The sequence below is a fragment of the Camellia sinensis genome, chromosome 7, assembly GCF_055761805.1.
Source record: "Camellia sinensis isolate YWXY chromosome 7, ASM5576180v1, whole genome shotgun sequence".
In the NCBI taxonomy this organism is placed as follows: Eukaryota; Viridiplantae; Streptophyta; class Magnoliopsida; order Ericales; family Theaceae; genus Camellia; species Camellia sinensis.
In genome coordinates, this window is record NC_138967.1 from 90,420,331 (window position 1) to 90,434,084 (window position 13,754).

General features: G+C 35.9%; 1 protein-coding gene across 50 annotated transcripts in view; it reads right to left on the reverse strand.

The window, feature by feature from the left end:
- Window positions 1–4,495: 4,495 nt before the first annotated feature.
- Window positions 4,496–13,754, reverse strand: part of LOC145789150 (uncharacterized) — a 55,323-nt gene continuing 46,064 nt past the window's right edge. For 21 of the 50 annotated variants that reach the window (XM_082878595.1, XM_082878586.1, XM_082878594.1 and 18 more), the window contains 8 exons: window positions 12,359–12,418; window positions 12,084–12,197; window positions 11,245–11,331; window positions 11,032–11,100; window positions 10,195–10,271; window positions 10,002–10,038; window positions 5,331–5,399; window positions 4,496–4,908 (listed from right to left, as the gene is read on the reverse strand). In XM_082878595.1, coding sequence (XP_082734721.1) covers window positions 11,254–11,331; window positions 12,084–12,197; window positions 12,359–12,418 — 252 coding nt within the window. In that variant the 3' untranslated portion in view covers window positions 4,496–4,908; window positions 5,331–5,399; window positions 10,002–10,038; ... (1 more) ...; window positions 11,032–11,100; window positions 11,245–11,253. Of the gene's footprint in view, window positions 4,909–5,323; window positions 5,400–6,170; window positions 6,452–10,001; window positions 10,039–10,194; window positions 10,272–11,031; window positions 11,121–11,244; window positions 11,902–12,083; window positions 12,198–12,358; window positions 12,537–12,558; window positions 13,058–13,754 lie in introns of those variants that run through there. The other 29 variants (XM_082878614.1, XM_082878615.1, XM_082878602.1 and 26 more) reach the window with 29 other exon arrangements.

The window sequence follows — 13,754 nt, forward strand, 5'->3', positions numbered from 1 at the left end:
ATTAATGTTCGTTGGGGCCGATGGAGGTATACCTTACCTGTTTGGTCAGAAGAAGGCTCGGTGGTGGAAGAATGGAGGTCGTCGGAGGTAGGCAAGCTTCGTGGGGTGAGAATGGTCTTCAGTGATATATGCTTAACGTGATTTCAGGCATGATTTCACATGGGCCTCCTCAAGTATGGAAACCAAAAGTTTTTGAGCAGAGGAGATTGCATTTGGGTAAACAAAGGGTGAGGGTTAATAAGGTTTTTGGGCCTGCTATTAATAGGCTCAAAGACTTTTCTTTGGGTCTTGTGCCAAATAAAAGTGGTTTAGGCCAAGTAAATGAAGCTGAAATGGCGCGAAATGTGGGCTCGATGCCTCAAGGCCTAAGAAAGCAGACTAGGTCAAACCCACTAGTGTCATATATCTTTTACTCTTTACGCCAAGGCTTGGACTCAATTTTGGTGGGTCGGGTCATCGAGACAGGTGGACATGTGGGCAATCAGGTCGTCGATCCAGTTGAGTCTAGGGCTGATCGATTTGATGGGCCATTCTCATCGAAGAAGGCAGACCTTGTCTATTCAGTGGTCAATGTGGCTAACCAAGGATTGGATGACGATGGTGTATGTGATCATGATCGTTTGGAGGGTGCTGAGTTTCGACAAGGGGTTGAGGTGTTTCGACAAGAGGTGGAGGAGGAGGTGTTTCGGCAGGAGAAAGTGGAGAAATTTGTCTTGGGCCGATAATATCGATAGAGGGAGCTGGGTATGAGGGGCGAGAGTTGTCTTTGCTGGTGAAGCCTTTGGCAATGGTTGCTAATGATGAGTTTCAGGGTGATACTTCGTTTCAAATAGAGGAAGACATGGGCAGAGATTAACGGCTTGATAGGGAGGAGGTGCCTTTGATGAAAAAGGTTTCAAAAGGAAACTATAACTAATGACAGCTAAGTAGAATCGCAATCACAAAGATATTATTCTAACACAATCACAAAGATTTTATTCTAACATAAAACTGGTCTATGCAATTGGAGGATGATATATTTAAGGTTTTTTTTAATGACTCCACTGTTTATTGGTGATAGCCAAAAGATTGGGATGAGAAGCTAGAGGTAATGAATATTGCATTACCAAACCATCTTTGTTTTTTCCTGAATTCATTTAACTACTTAGAATATTGGTTTTGCAGTTGGACTGTAACATTTTCTTGTTTTCATAGGGTTATGATGATATCCCAAAGGAGGTTCTAGATCCTGATGCCAAGAAGGTTATCGTTTAAAATTTTCTTGTTATACTTTGCATTCAGATTTTCTTTTACTTTGTTTATTAGCAAAATGCTATCAAATTGGTCTATGCATTTGGAGGATGATATATTTAAGGTTGATCAACCAAAGGACTTTTTTTTTTTTTTTTTACTTTCTCTATTGGTATTATGGGTGAGTACTTCTACTTATAGTTTTTTGGAAGACCTGTGAATCCTTTCTGGATTTATGCTTTTGTTCTCAATTTAAAGCCCACAATTCCAATCATTTTGGTAGAATCGTTACTGATTTTATGCTTTTAGTTTTTAGAGTTTTTTAGTTTGATAGAATCCATTTTTTTTTAATAAAAAAAATCATTAAAAGAAAGCAATTGTCACAACTCAAATTCAAACATGACCATAAAAGAAAGGCTGTCAAGTTGACAGAGATGGAGAATGATAGAGAAGAAACAAAGACGAATTGCGAGGATTGATTGTGAGCTCTTCGTGCCTCTCAATCTACATATTTTAGATTATATCGATCTAACCCTAAAACCCTAACAATGACAATGATGGAGAAGAAACAAAGACGAATTGCGAGGATTGATTGTCTAAAATCTTGTAACATTTGCTTCACAAAGTGCCGCCAACAGTGGCGGAGGGAAGTAAGGACCAGGGGGGTCACGTGCCCTCCCTAGATATTGGGCTTCTTCTTCTTCTTCTTCTTCTTCTTTTGTTACAAATATAAAGAAAATATTTTAAATAAAAAAAATTACAAAAATATTATTAGAGTAAAATGTTAATGACATTTTAAAAATTATGAGAATAATAATGATTATTTTGATTGAAAATGAAGAGACTATTATAAATCATATTATCTATGAAAATTTTATGTAATTTTTTGAATGTAACGGTGAGTTCATTATTATTGACATGCAAGTATAAGTAATCTCACTATAAAGATATGAAATTTATTAGATTGTTAGTTACACTTGACATGTGAGGTTCACTCTCTATGTGTTTATTTACTATTTGTTGGTAATATCACATACTAATAATGACGTGGTATTACCATTATATTGAATTTTTAATCAAATTTTGTATAAAAAAATAATTTATCATTATATAATTTATTTTAAGACTTATATCTATATTTTTTTATTTTGTCCATGATACACTTGTTATAAATAGCATTATTTTTTTGATGTTTCTCGAAATCAATCGTAAAAACTTGCATGAAATATTTTTGTAAAAATTTTCGGTATTGTAATTAATAAGTGCCTCTAATTTAATTTTCTAGCTTCGTCACTGGCCGTCAAATCCTTTTTAAGAAAGTTGTGGAACTCTCTCGTCTCCACATCGCCGGCGTCGCTTTTTCTCCTGTCGGCACTCCTTCTGATTTGGCGACGGCGCTTTGCAAATTGAATTGGCATCCTGTGGATGTTTCGAAGTTTAACTTGTCGGATCTGAAAGAATATGCGAGTAATTTGGACAAATAACAGTCCTATTTATTGATGTCTCTTGAAGAGATGAAGAGTAAGAGAGACAATTCATGGAAAGGAGATGATGAGGAAGTTGAATTCACTTTTGAGGAGCTCATGTCAGATGATTTGGATGTTGTTCAGTTGTCTGAAGTAACAAAAATTAATGAAGAATGTGAAGCAATGGTGAGAGAATTGCTAGTTCATGATCATGATTTGTTTATATTTCAGATGCACTAAAATGTATTTTTTAGATGCACTTAATTTAAATTTTTTTGTGTAGATGAAATACGCAAAGTGCTTGATAAAATGAACGATTCAGATTATCGAAACGCGGCATGTTGTAGGCCTCATAGCCCAAAATAATGCTCTCTAATCCAAATTTTGAAATGAAAGGGATCTTCCTCTTAATTCGATTCCCTACTCCCTATGAAACCTCTTAAATTAGAGAGAGAAAAAAAAAGAATCACTAATGTAGTTATTTTATATGAGGGAATTCTCTCCGATCCACTCTTAAATTAGAGAGAGAAAAAAAAAACACAACCACTAATGTAGTTATTTTATATGAGGAAATTATCTACGGTCCATAATTTAAACTGAAGAGCACTATTTAGTCTTATAAGGTCTGTCATAGATCTCGTTTTGATAATTCGAACTATTAAAGATGTTGGACATTTCATTTTTTATTTCGTGAACCCAGAAAAATTATATCAATTTAATAATCATAACCTATTTAATTTATTGCATTTGTCACAACGAAAAAAAAAGGACAATTGTAATCTATTCAATTTAAATTAATTTTACAAACCTGTATCTCAGCCCTCCGAAAGCGAGCTATGCTCCTTCCTCATGCTTCAATGCATAATATTAGAGTACATAATATTTTAATTATTAAAGTGTTTGTAATAAGTGAAACATTGTTATATATTTTTATGTATGTTGGAATGTTATATTGGAGAACTTTTTAATACAATTTTATTTTATAAAAATTAGTTTGCTCGCATTTAAAATATATACAATTTTATTTATATATATATATATTATAAAAATTTGTTTGCTCGCATTTAAACCATCATCAGCAACAAGCATTCCAACAGAAAACCAACAACCAACCAGCAACCGACCAACAACACAAGTGCACTAGAAAACCAACTGTAGTAGCCCAAGTTTACAATGGTTGTGATGGATTTAGTGTGTGTTGTTGGAGGGAAGGAAAGAGGGATTTTCAAAAGAGACTATAAGAGAGAGTTGTCGCCATCTCCTCCCTACTCAAGGTTTTGCTCCCATTGTGAAATGTGGTGGTGTTGCCAATGGAGAAGGAACGGGAAGAAGATGGAAGAAAATAATCGAAGATAAGGGGGTGTTTGCTTGTTATGCTAATATTAATGTGGCTTGTTTGGTTGCAAGGATAGATTTAGTTTTTTTTTTTTTTTTTGGGGTCAAAGAGAGAATGTTAGTATGTTAGTAAAATTAGATTATAAATTTAAGGAACCGTTGTTGATCCATCAACTCGAACCTCAAACTTTCCACTCACCGCGGTAACCCTAAGGCGCGGCTACATGCCAGTCGGCCACAAGGGCCTCGGCCGGATGGATTTAGTTGGGTGTTTAGTATTTAAGAAATAAAAGGTCATTTTGGCATCTAGTTGCCAAAATATACTGATATAAATAAGACATTTCCGTTGCTAAGAGAGAACAGTGTAATTTCATTTTAGAAACCACAGGGAAGTCCGTGTAATTAGCCCATAAATAAAACAAAACAACCAGATTCAAAATGACAGAAGACACACAAAAAAGCACTGGAAGGGTAACGGTATAATGTGTCTACTTAATTCACAAAAAGACAAATTACACAAAATAATAGGTATAATAGACTATTAGCACAATTGTAACAACCAAAATATAGCTCTATTTGATGCAATTAAAGGACACTCTCACAAACAACATCACTAGTCTAAGCGTATAAAGGTGAAAAGGTTGTTACAGGGAATAACGAGTTGCGAAAGAAATTCTCATATCCTCAAACTCAACTAGCACAACAGTCTTCCCGGTCACAAATTATAAGGAATGGGATGGGATCCCTAATTTAGTTCTAGCTTACTTTTAGTTTTCTTCATTTTTGCTTTAAATTGAGATTTTGCCACTACCGTCTGCATTGCGTTTGCAAAATTCCCAACTGCCATAACAATCAGTAGCACCCCACAGGTAACAACCTGACCAAAAGTAAATTAGATAATCCATTAAGTTTTATCCCAGTATGAGAATGGTTATTAAAATCGCGATCCGGATCATAGGATACGATCCTATATTGCTAAAAAGATCCATATTGTTGTAGGATGGGTGCTATAATAGGATCACAAGTAGGATCATATGGGATCGTGTAAAATCGTATAAGATCATAGGTAGGATCATAAGTAGGATCGTTGATTTTTTGATTTTTCACCTTACGATCCTACCTAGGATCCCGATTTTAACAACCTTGACTATGAGTCCAACTAAGATGTTAAATTACTCAAGCAAATACTGAAATAGAATTAAGAATTTAATCTTAAAAGCAAAGTAAATCACAAATATAAAACCCATGGCAATACTTCTCCAAGCATCCACATAACAATACTCAAAACATACTTCTTACCCGCCACTCAAAAACAACACCAGCCAGTGCAACTTTAAGTAGCAAAATTCCGACATATGCTTCAAAACCCTGAAATCAAGAACATACAAATAAAGGTCACTTCAATTTAGCTCAAATCTCTATGGTGACATATTGTTGCTTCATCTATTGGATTAGTAGCAACTAACAAATGAAAGTGAACAATTAATTTGCGAGACCTATTACTGAAGAAAATTTGCTCTAAGTAAATTTCTTTTGAAGTATTGGATCTTCTTTCACTACAACAAAAAACACATTTGGCGACCCCAAAATTTGTCGCCAAAAGTACAAATTTCGTCGCTAAAAGAATCGGCGACAAAGTATACAATTGGTCGCCAAAGCCCTGTCACTAAAAGTATTGGTGACGAAATCAGAAATTGTCACTGTATATAGACATTTAGCGACAAGCAAAATTGGTCGCTAAAAATCATATATTTTGTCGCTATAAAATTACAATTTGTTGCTAAAAGATTAAAATTTGGATAGGCTATATGTAGTTTTAGCGACAAATAAATGCGTCGTCGAAAGTATTATTTAACGACAAAATTAATTTGGTCGCTAAAAATCACGTTTTTAGTGACGAATAAGTTTTGGTTGCTAAAAGTTCTTGGAATAACCACTAACTTTTAGCGACAAAAAAATATGTTATCGCCAAATATATTAACAGCGACAAAAACACCACCTGTCACTAAAAATTCACTACACAAATTTTGATTTTTATAATTTTCCTGTTCAAAATAATCCAAAACACCTGTTTTCCTGTGCACAATATATACACAAATGTAATGTAAATAATAATACACCTGTGCAAGACATTCATACTAATTCAAAATTAATAACTATGAAAAATCCCAATAAACATAATTACAATTCTCTGACAATCTAAAACATGCATACCAAAGTACTTACAAACTATTAATATCAAACCCATAAATACATTACCAAATCCTATGTCAAAATATTTTCAAAAACACAAAACTAAATATTTTGATACTAAACATTTCATCCATAAATCATTTACCAAAATCCTATGTCAAAATATTTCCAAAAACAAAAAATCAAATCTTCTGATGCAGCCTGAACTGTTTTCCACCATTGCTAATCTATCACATGGAAAAAGAAAAAACAAATTTTAGATTGACAAAAAAAAAAGAAAAAAAAAAATCGATATGAATTTCACAATTTTGATTTTAATTTTGTAACAGGAAGTCCAATTTGATGCTGTTTGCTCATACAAGTCTATTTAGGCTTGAACAAGTTGCTCGTGCCAAGTTTCGGTGGTTTCAGTGGTCATTTTGCAATTTCGGCCCCCGAACGGGCCTTTTAAGTCTTATGCTTTATATTTTTTCTTGTAATTTTCCAACTAGAAATCCAATCGAGGTCCCGTTTGTTCCAACAAGTCTATTTAAGTTTGAACAAGCTGTCCATGCCAAGTTTTGTTGGTTTCGGTGGTCATTTCGCACTTCAGCCCTCGAACAAGCCTTTCAAGTTTGTTTTACAATTTTCCTTCTAATTTTCTAACAAGAGATTCAATAGAGGTCCCGTTTGTTCCTACAAGTCTATTTAGGCTTCAAAAGGCTGTCCGTGCCAAGTTTCGGTGGTCATTTCGAAATTTCAGCCCCCGAACGGGCATTTTAAGTCTTGTGTTTTACATTTTTTCTTGCAATTTTCTAATCGGAAATCCAATCGAGGTCCCGTTTGTTCCTACAAGTCTATTTAGGTTTGAACAAGCTGTCCGTGCCAAGTTTCAGTGGTTTCGGTGGTCATTTCGAAATTTCGGCCCCCGAACGAGACTTCTAAGTCTTGTATTTTACAATTTTCCTTCTAATTTTCAAACCGGGGATCCAATCAAGGTCCCGTTTGTTCCTAAAAGTCTATTTAGGCTTGAACAAGCTGTCCGTGCCAAGTTTCGGTGGTTTCAGTGGTCATTTCGCAATTTTGGCCCCCGAACGGGCATTTTAAGTCTTGTGTTTTACAATTTTTCTTCTAATTTTCTAACCAAAGATCCAATCGAGGTCCCGTTTGTTCCTATAAGTCTATTTAGGCTTGAACAAGCTGTCCGTGCCAAGTTTCGGTGGTCATTTCGCAATTTCGGCCCCCGAAGGGGCATTTTAAGTCTTGTGTTTTACAATTTTCCTTCAAATTTTCTAACCGGGGATCCAATCGAGGTCCCATTTGTTCCTACAAGTCTATTTAGGTTTGAAAAAGCTGTTCGTGCCAAGTTTCGGTGGTCATTTTGCAATTTTGGCCACCGAACGGGCCTTTTTAGTCTTGTGTTTTACAATTTTCCTTCTAAGTTTCTAACCGGAGATCCAATAGAGGTCCCGTTTCTTCCTACAAGTCTATTTAGGCTTCAAAAGGCTATCTGTGCCAAGTTTCGGTGGTTTCAGTGGTCATTTCGAAATTTCGGCCCCTGAACGGGCCTGTTAAGCCTTGTGTTTTACATTTTTCCTTATAATTTTTTAACCGGAAATGCAATCAAGGTCCCGTTTGTTCCTACAAGTCTGTTTTAGATTGAAAAAGCTGTCCGTGCCAAGTTTCGGTGGTTTCGGTGGTTGTTTCGCAATTTCGGCCCCCGAGCGGGCCTTTTTAGTCTTGTGTTTTACAACTTTCCTTCTAATTTTCTAACCGGAGATCCAATGGAAGTCTGTTTGTTCCTACAAGTCTATTTAGGCTTCAAAAGGTTGTCCGTGCCAAGTTTCGGTGGTCATTTCGAAATTTCGGCCCCCGAACGGGCCTTTTAAGTCTTATGTTTTACATTTTTCCTTGTAATATTCTAACTGGAAATCCAATCAAGGTCCTGTTTTTTTCTACAAGTCTATTTAAGTTTGAACAAGCTGTCCGTGCCAAGTTTTGGTGATTTCGGTGGTCATTTCGCAATTTCAGCCCTCGAACACGCCTTTTAAGTCTTGTGTTTTACAATTTTCCTTCTAATTTTCTAACCGGAGATCCAATACAGGTCCCGTTTGTTCCTACAAGTTTATTTAGGCTTCAAAAGGCTGTCCGTGCCAAGTTTCGGTGGTCATTTCGAAATTTCGGCCCCTGAACGGGCATTTTAAGTCTTGTGTTTTACATTTTTTCTTGTAATTTTCTAACCAGAAATCCAATCGAGGTCCCGTTTGTTCCTACAAGTCTATTAAGGTTTGAACAAGCTGTCCGTGCCAAGTTTCGGTGGTCATTTCATAATTTCGGCCTCCGAACGGACATTTTAAGTCTTGTGTTTTACAATTTTCCTTCTAATTTTCTAACCGGGGATCCAATCAAGGTCCCGTTTGTTCCTACAAGTCTATTTAGGCTTGAACAAGCTGTCCGTGCCAAGTTTCGGTGGTTTCAGTGGTCATTTCACAATTTCGGCCCTCGAACGGGCATTTTAAGTCTTGTGTTTTACAATTTTCCTTCTAATTTTCTAACCGGAGATCCAATCGAGGTCCCGTTTGTTCCTACAAGTCTATTTAGGCTTGAACAAGCTGTCCGTGCCTAGTTTCGGTGGTCATTTCGCAATTTCGGCCCCCGAATGGGCATTTTAAGTCTTGTGTTTTACAATTTTCCATCTAATTTTCTCACCGGGGATCCAATCGAGGTCCTGTTTGTTCCTACAAGTCTATTTAGGCTTGAACAAGCTGTCTGTGCCAAGTTTCGGTAGTTTCGGTGGTCATTTCGCAATTTCGTCCCCCGAACGGGCCTTTTTAGTCTTGTGTTTTACAATTTTCCTTCTAATTTTCTAACCGGAGATCCAATAGAGGTCCCGTTTGTTCCTACAAGTCTATTTAGGCTTTAAAAGGCTATCCGTCCCAAGTTTCGGTGGTTTCAGTGATCATTTCGAAATTTCGGCCCCTGAACAGGCCTTTTAAGCCTTGTGTTTTACATTTTTCCTTATAATTTTTTAACCGGAAATGCAATCAAGGTCTCGTTTGTTCCTACAAGTCTGTTTAGGCTTGAAAAAGCTGTCCGTGCCAAGTTTCGGTGGTCATTTTGCAATTTCGGCCCCTGAACGGGCCTTTTTAGTCTCATGTTTTACAGCTTTCCTTCTAATTTTCTAACCGGAGATCCAATAGAGGTCCGTTTGTTCCTACAAGTCTATTTTCGGCTTCAAAAGGTTGTCCGTGCCAAGTTTCGATGGTTTCGGTGGTCATTTCAAAATTTCGGCCCCCGAACGAGCCTTTTTAGCCTTGTGTTTTACATTTTTCCTTCTAATTTTTAATCGGAAATGCAATCGAGGTCCCAGTTTGTTCCTACAAGTCTGTTTAGGCTTGAAAAAGCTGTCCGTGCCAAGTTTCGGTGGTTTTGGTGGTCATTTCGCAATTTCGGCCCCCGAACAGGCCTTTTTAGTCTTGTGTTTTACAACTTTCCTTCTAATTTTCTAACCGGAGATCCAATACATGTCCCGTTATTTCCTACAAGTCTATTTAGGCTTCAAAAGGCTGTCCGTGCCAAGTTTCGGTGATTTCGGTGGTCATTTCAAAATTTTGGCCCCTGAACGGGCATTTTAAGTCTTGTGTTTTACAATTTTCCTCCTAATTTTCTAACCGGAGATCCAATAGAGGTCCAGTTTGTTCCTACAAGTCTATTTACTAACATTGCAGCACAGCCTTACTATGATTAAAACAAGTGATTAAAATATGAGATTTCTCATATATAGTTCTAAGAGCATACCAACATCAACATAGATCCTCTTTGCTGCAGCCTTGATCTGTTATGTAGATGGAAAAAAGATAACAAGAAAATGCAATAGGTTGTCAAGTTTTTGTACAATAAGAAAATGAAAGTGAAGCTAAGTTTCTAACTACCTAATTAAAAAGTGAAGCTAGGAGGCATGTCAACCAAAGTTGAGTTCAACCATCCATACCTTGAGTTCAAAAGTTTCTTTAGAAACTGTAGATGGAAAACTGTTACAAGGCATGTCAACCAAAGTTGTTAACCCACCTAGGGCAAACAAAAAATTGAAGACAGCAGTTAAGAGAAATAGCTTGAAGAAGAAAATTCTGCAGGTGAGGAAATGAGTAAAGTTCAACTTTGAGTGAGTATTTTTAATGCTGACGGATCCTCTTGCAGAGCTTTTATGAACTATTACAACAAAACATAAATAATAAACTAAATTTTATTTTTATTTTTACGATTAATTATAACTTCAAAGAAGCATTTCTTACCCTTGACATTAAAGCAAAATCAAGTAAAATTAGAGTATCTTCACAAAAGAAACCAAGACACCACACAGCAAATACCATAAATTATATCAAGAAGTGGAACCAAAACCATAAGGACAATAATATGCAAAAAGTCACAAGTAAGCTGAACTGATAAAACAGAAAACCAGTAAGAAAAAGAACAATTTGCAACCCAAGCATCACATCTTTATAGTTATATTTGTTTTACTAACACAAAGATACGAGAGAAAACAACAAATGAAGCTTCAGGTGCATTTGTGCTAATGCCAAATACTAATGCACCCAAAGAAGGCTTCAAAATAATTTGGAAGGCATACAACATGCAGTGGAATTCAAAAGAAAAATTACAAGTCAACAGGATAAATGTTAAATAAGACCTGGAAGAAGGTAATGAAGATAGAAGTGGAGCTGAATGAAAGGAAAGTATATCTAATATTCAAATAAATAATACTACAAAGGGGGAATAGCCAATAAGAAAGTGCACAGGATCTGCCACATTCTGGTTTTAAGAAACTTACATTCAGATTCTTCCTCACTTTCATCATCACTCTCAACTTCCCATTCAGTAGATACAGCGTCAGAATCTGCTGCATTGGTGAAACTGAAACTAGTAAAAAAATGATTAACAGTAAAGCTAAGAGGTTAGGACACAAGCACAAACAAAGACAGGATACAACATGTGACACGCCAACATGGATATTTCATAAAATGCAAGACATGAGACCAAATACCTTAGTAGCTCACATGGAGTCTCTTGCCATAGAGAATAAGAAATTGGTTAGCATCGCTGTCAACCAATGAACTTGAAAGAGCACATCCTATCCATTAAGAATTCCATTTTTAAATACCAAATGAAATCCAACAAGAAATAGATTCATATCGAATAGTGTTACAAATATCTAGATGCACAAGAGTCAAAAAAAGAGCTCATCTCTAGTAGATATCATGCCCGTCTGTAATAACCTAAAACCTGCCCACATCTTATTTACCTCCTGCACACATTAAACTAACATTTATATCTCAAGATTGTTGACACAGATTTAATCAATCAATTAACCAAACAGAGGAAGAAACACAAACAGGACAGCCAAAGGCCTCATTTTAAAAGACAACAGATACAAAGATCAAAAATCTGAAGAGACCATGTCACAAACAGATCTGGGTAACCCATTTTTGGGCCCCACAAAAATGGATGACCCAAATCTATTCAACACTTACAAGAGCTAAGTACAAACAAAACAATTCCAAAATCCCAAAATCCCTCTCTGAGACCTTGCCACAAGCAAGTCCAGTGCATAACTAGAAACTTGTCAAAACCGCAGCAACACAAAAACTATGATGCTTGGATCATGAAGCAAACACAAACCCGCTTATCCTGAGCCTGATGCCTACAACCAACATCGCATTATAGTAAAAAAAAGAAAAAAAAAAAAAAAAAATCAAGGATTCTCATGTTCTTCCTTCAAGACAAAAAGGAATATTCTGAATGTAAAGAAAACAATTAATTATATCAAGCAAAGCTTGTTTGAAACAATAATACCCATCATAGAAACAAATACAGGGTACTTACAAGGCCCTTGTTCCTTCCACAGTTAATAAGTTCTCGGGAAAGATGACTTGTATCACAATGAGCAGAGACGTTGACAACTTCCCACCGTTCTATTCGGATGGGGGTGAAGAGTTGCTTTAAAAGAATAAAACAAGAACAAGTGACTGCCAAATTAGTTCACAAAGTTGCTGAATTTAAGCAAAATAGGGAATGTAAAAGAATTATCAATTTCTGCAACCCTCCACCTAAAGTTGGAACACTTCTCTTCCATTATTATAACGAAACCAAGGGAATACCTTGTTAAAATTCCATCGTCCATTACGAGGTATGCAATCTTCACCATTACCAACCTTCAACTACAAGATCAAACCCCAAGCCAAACACCGCAAATAAAAACAACCAAACGCTATCAGCAGCCACACCCAGATTCAGAGGATCACAGCCATTTGCAATATTTGTGTCTACTCTTTGCTGCTGAAATAAGTTTAGTTATTCAAATAAATAATAATAATAATAATAATAATAATAATAATAATAATAATAAAATGATAATGACTAGTGTTGTTTACTCAATCTAATAGAATTATAATTTTGCCCATGTACTAATTAAAAGTAAAAACTAATTAATGCCTAAGATACACTACATAGGTGAAATAACCAAACCATCTATGAGAATATAAAATATTGTCAAAAAGTATTAACACCACCACCTGAGGATTTCCATTCATACAATACTCATGCATTATCTATTTTGTCCACTCCCCTTTTGGTGCACAACCGGTGTGGAACACCAGTGTCCTTTTTGTGCCAATCAAATTTTTTTTTGGGTGAATAAGTGCCAATCAAATTAGATCCTAACTTCACATTTCGTTCTTTCCCAGTGGCTTTCCAATAGCCAGATTCAGTTGCTCTCTTACTTTGTGAGCCATTTGGGTACTTCCTTCCACGAGAAGAAAAGAAGAACCACTCATTCTCTGAAGGAATGACTGATTTAGCTGGCAATATATACAAATCACTAACCATCCTCTGTACACAATAAATAGGACTTTATATTCTTCAAACACAAAATAATGTATTAAAGCATGTGAACCACAAAATAAATACAAACAATGACACTCAATACCCATAAAACAGTGAAAGTAAGGCATAATATCCAGAAGCTAATGCATAATTACATCTATAAACATATCATTTTGTCCTATAGAAACCATACCACATGGGACACCTATAGATATAATGAAAATTCTGAGTCAATGTCATCATAAATAATTCTTATTAATACAAGTTGTAAAAGTGCATATTAGTATAAGTCTTATTAATATTAGTTCTCAAGTGTACTGCTTCACATTACTCACTGAAACCAAACTAGGGCAGGGGATGCCCTTCAAACTAACATAAGAAAAAAATGAAAGTATAGACAATAGCTAGATCATAGGTGAAATAACCAAACCATTCACCAAAATCCCAAGAATGGTGAGAGAGGTAACGGTCTGCTAAGAAGAACAAAAAAAAACAGAGTTCTAACTTTTTCTAAGAATGGTGAAGATCTTCCAAGTTCCAATCTAGAAAAAAAGGGGGAAAACTTAGGGTTTTGGTTCGGGACCTTGAAATCGTCATGAGAGAGAGAGAGAGAGAGGGGGAGATTGACAGATTGAGATAGCATCTGTAGAGTGAGAGGCCTATGCCCATCTG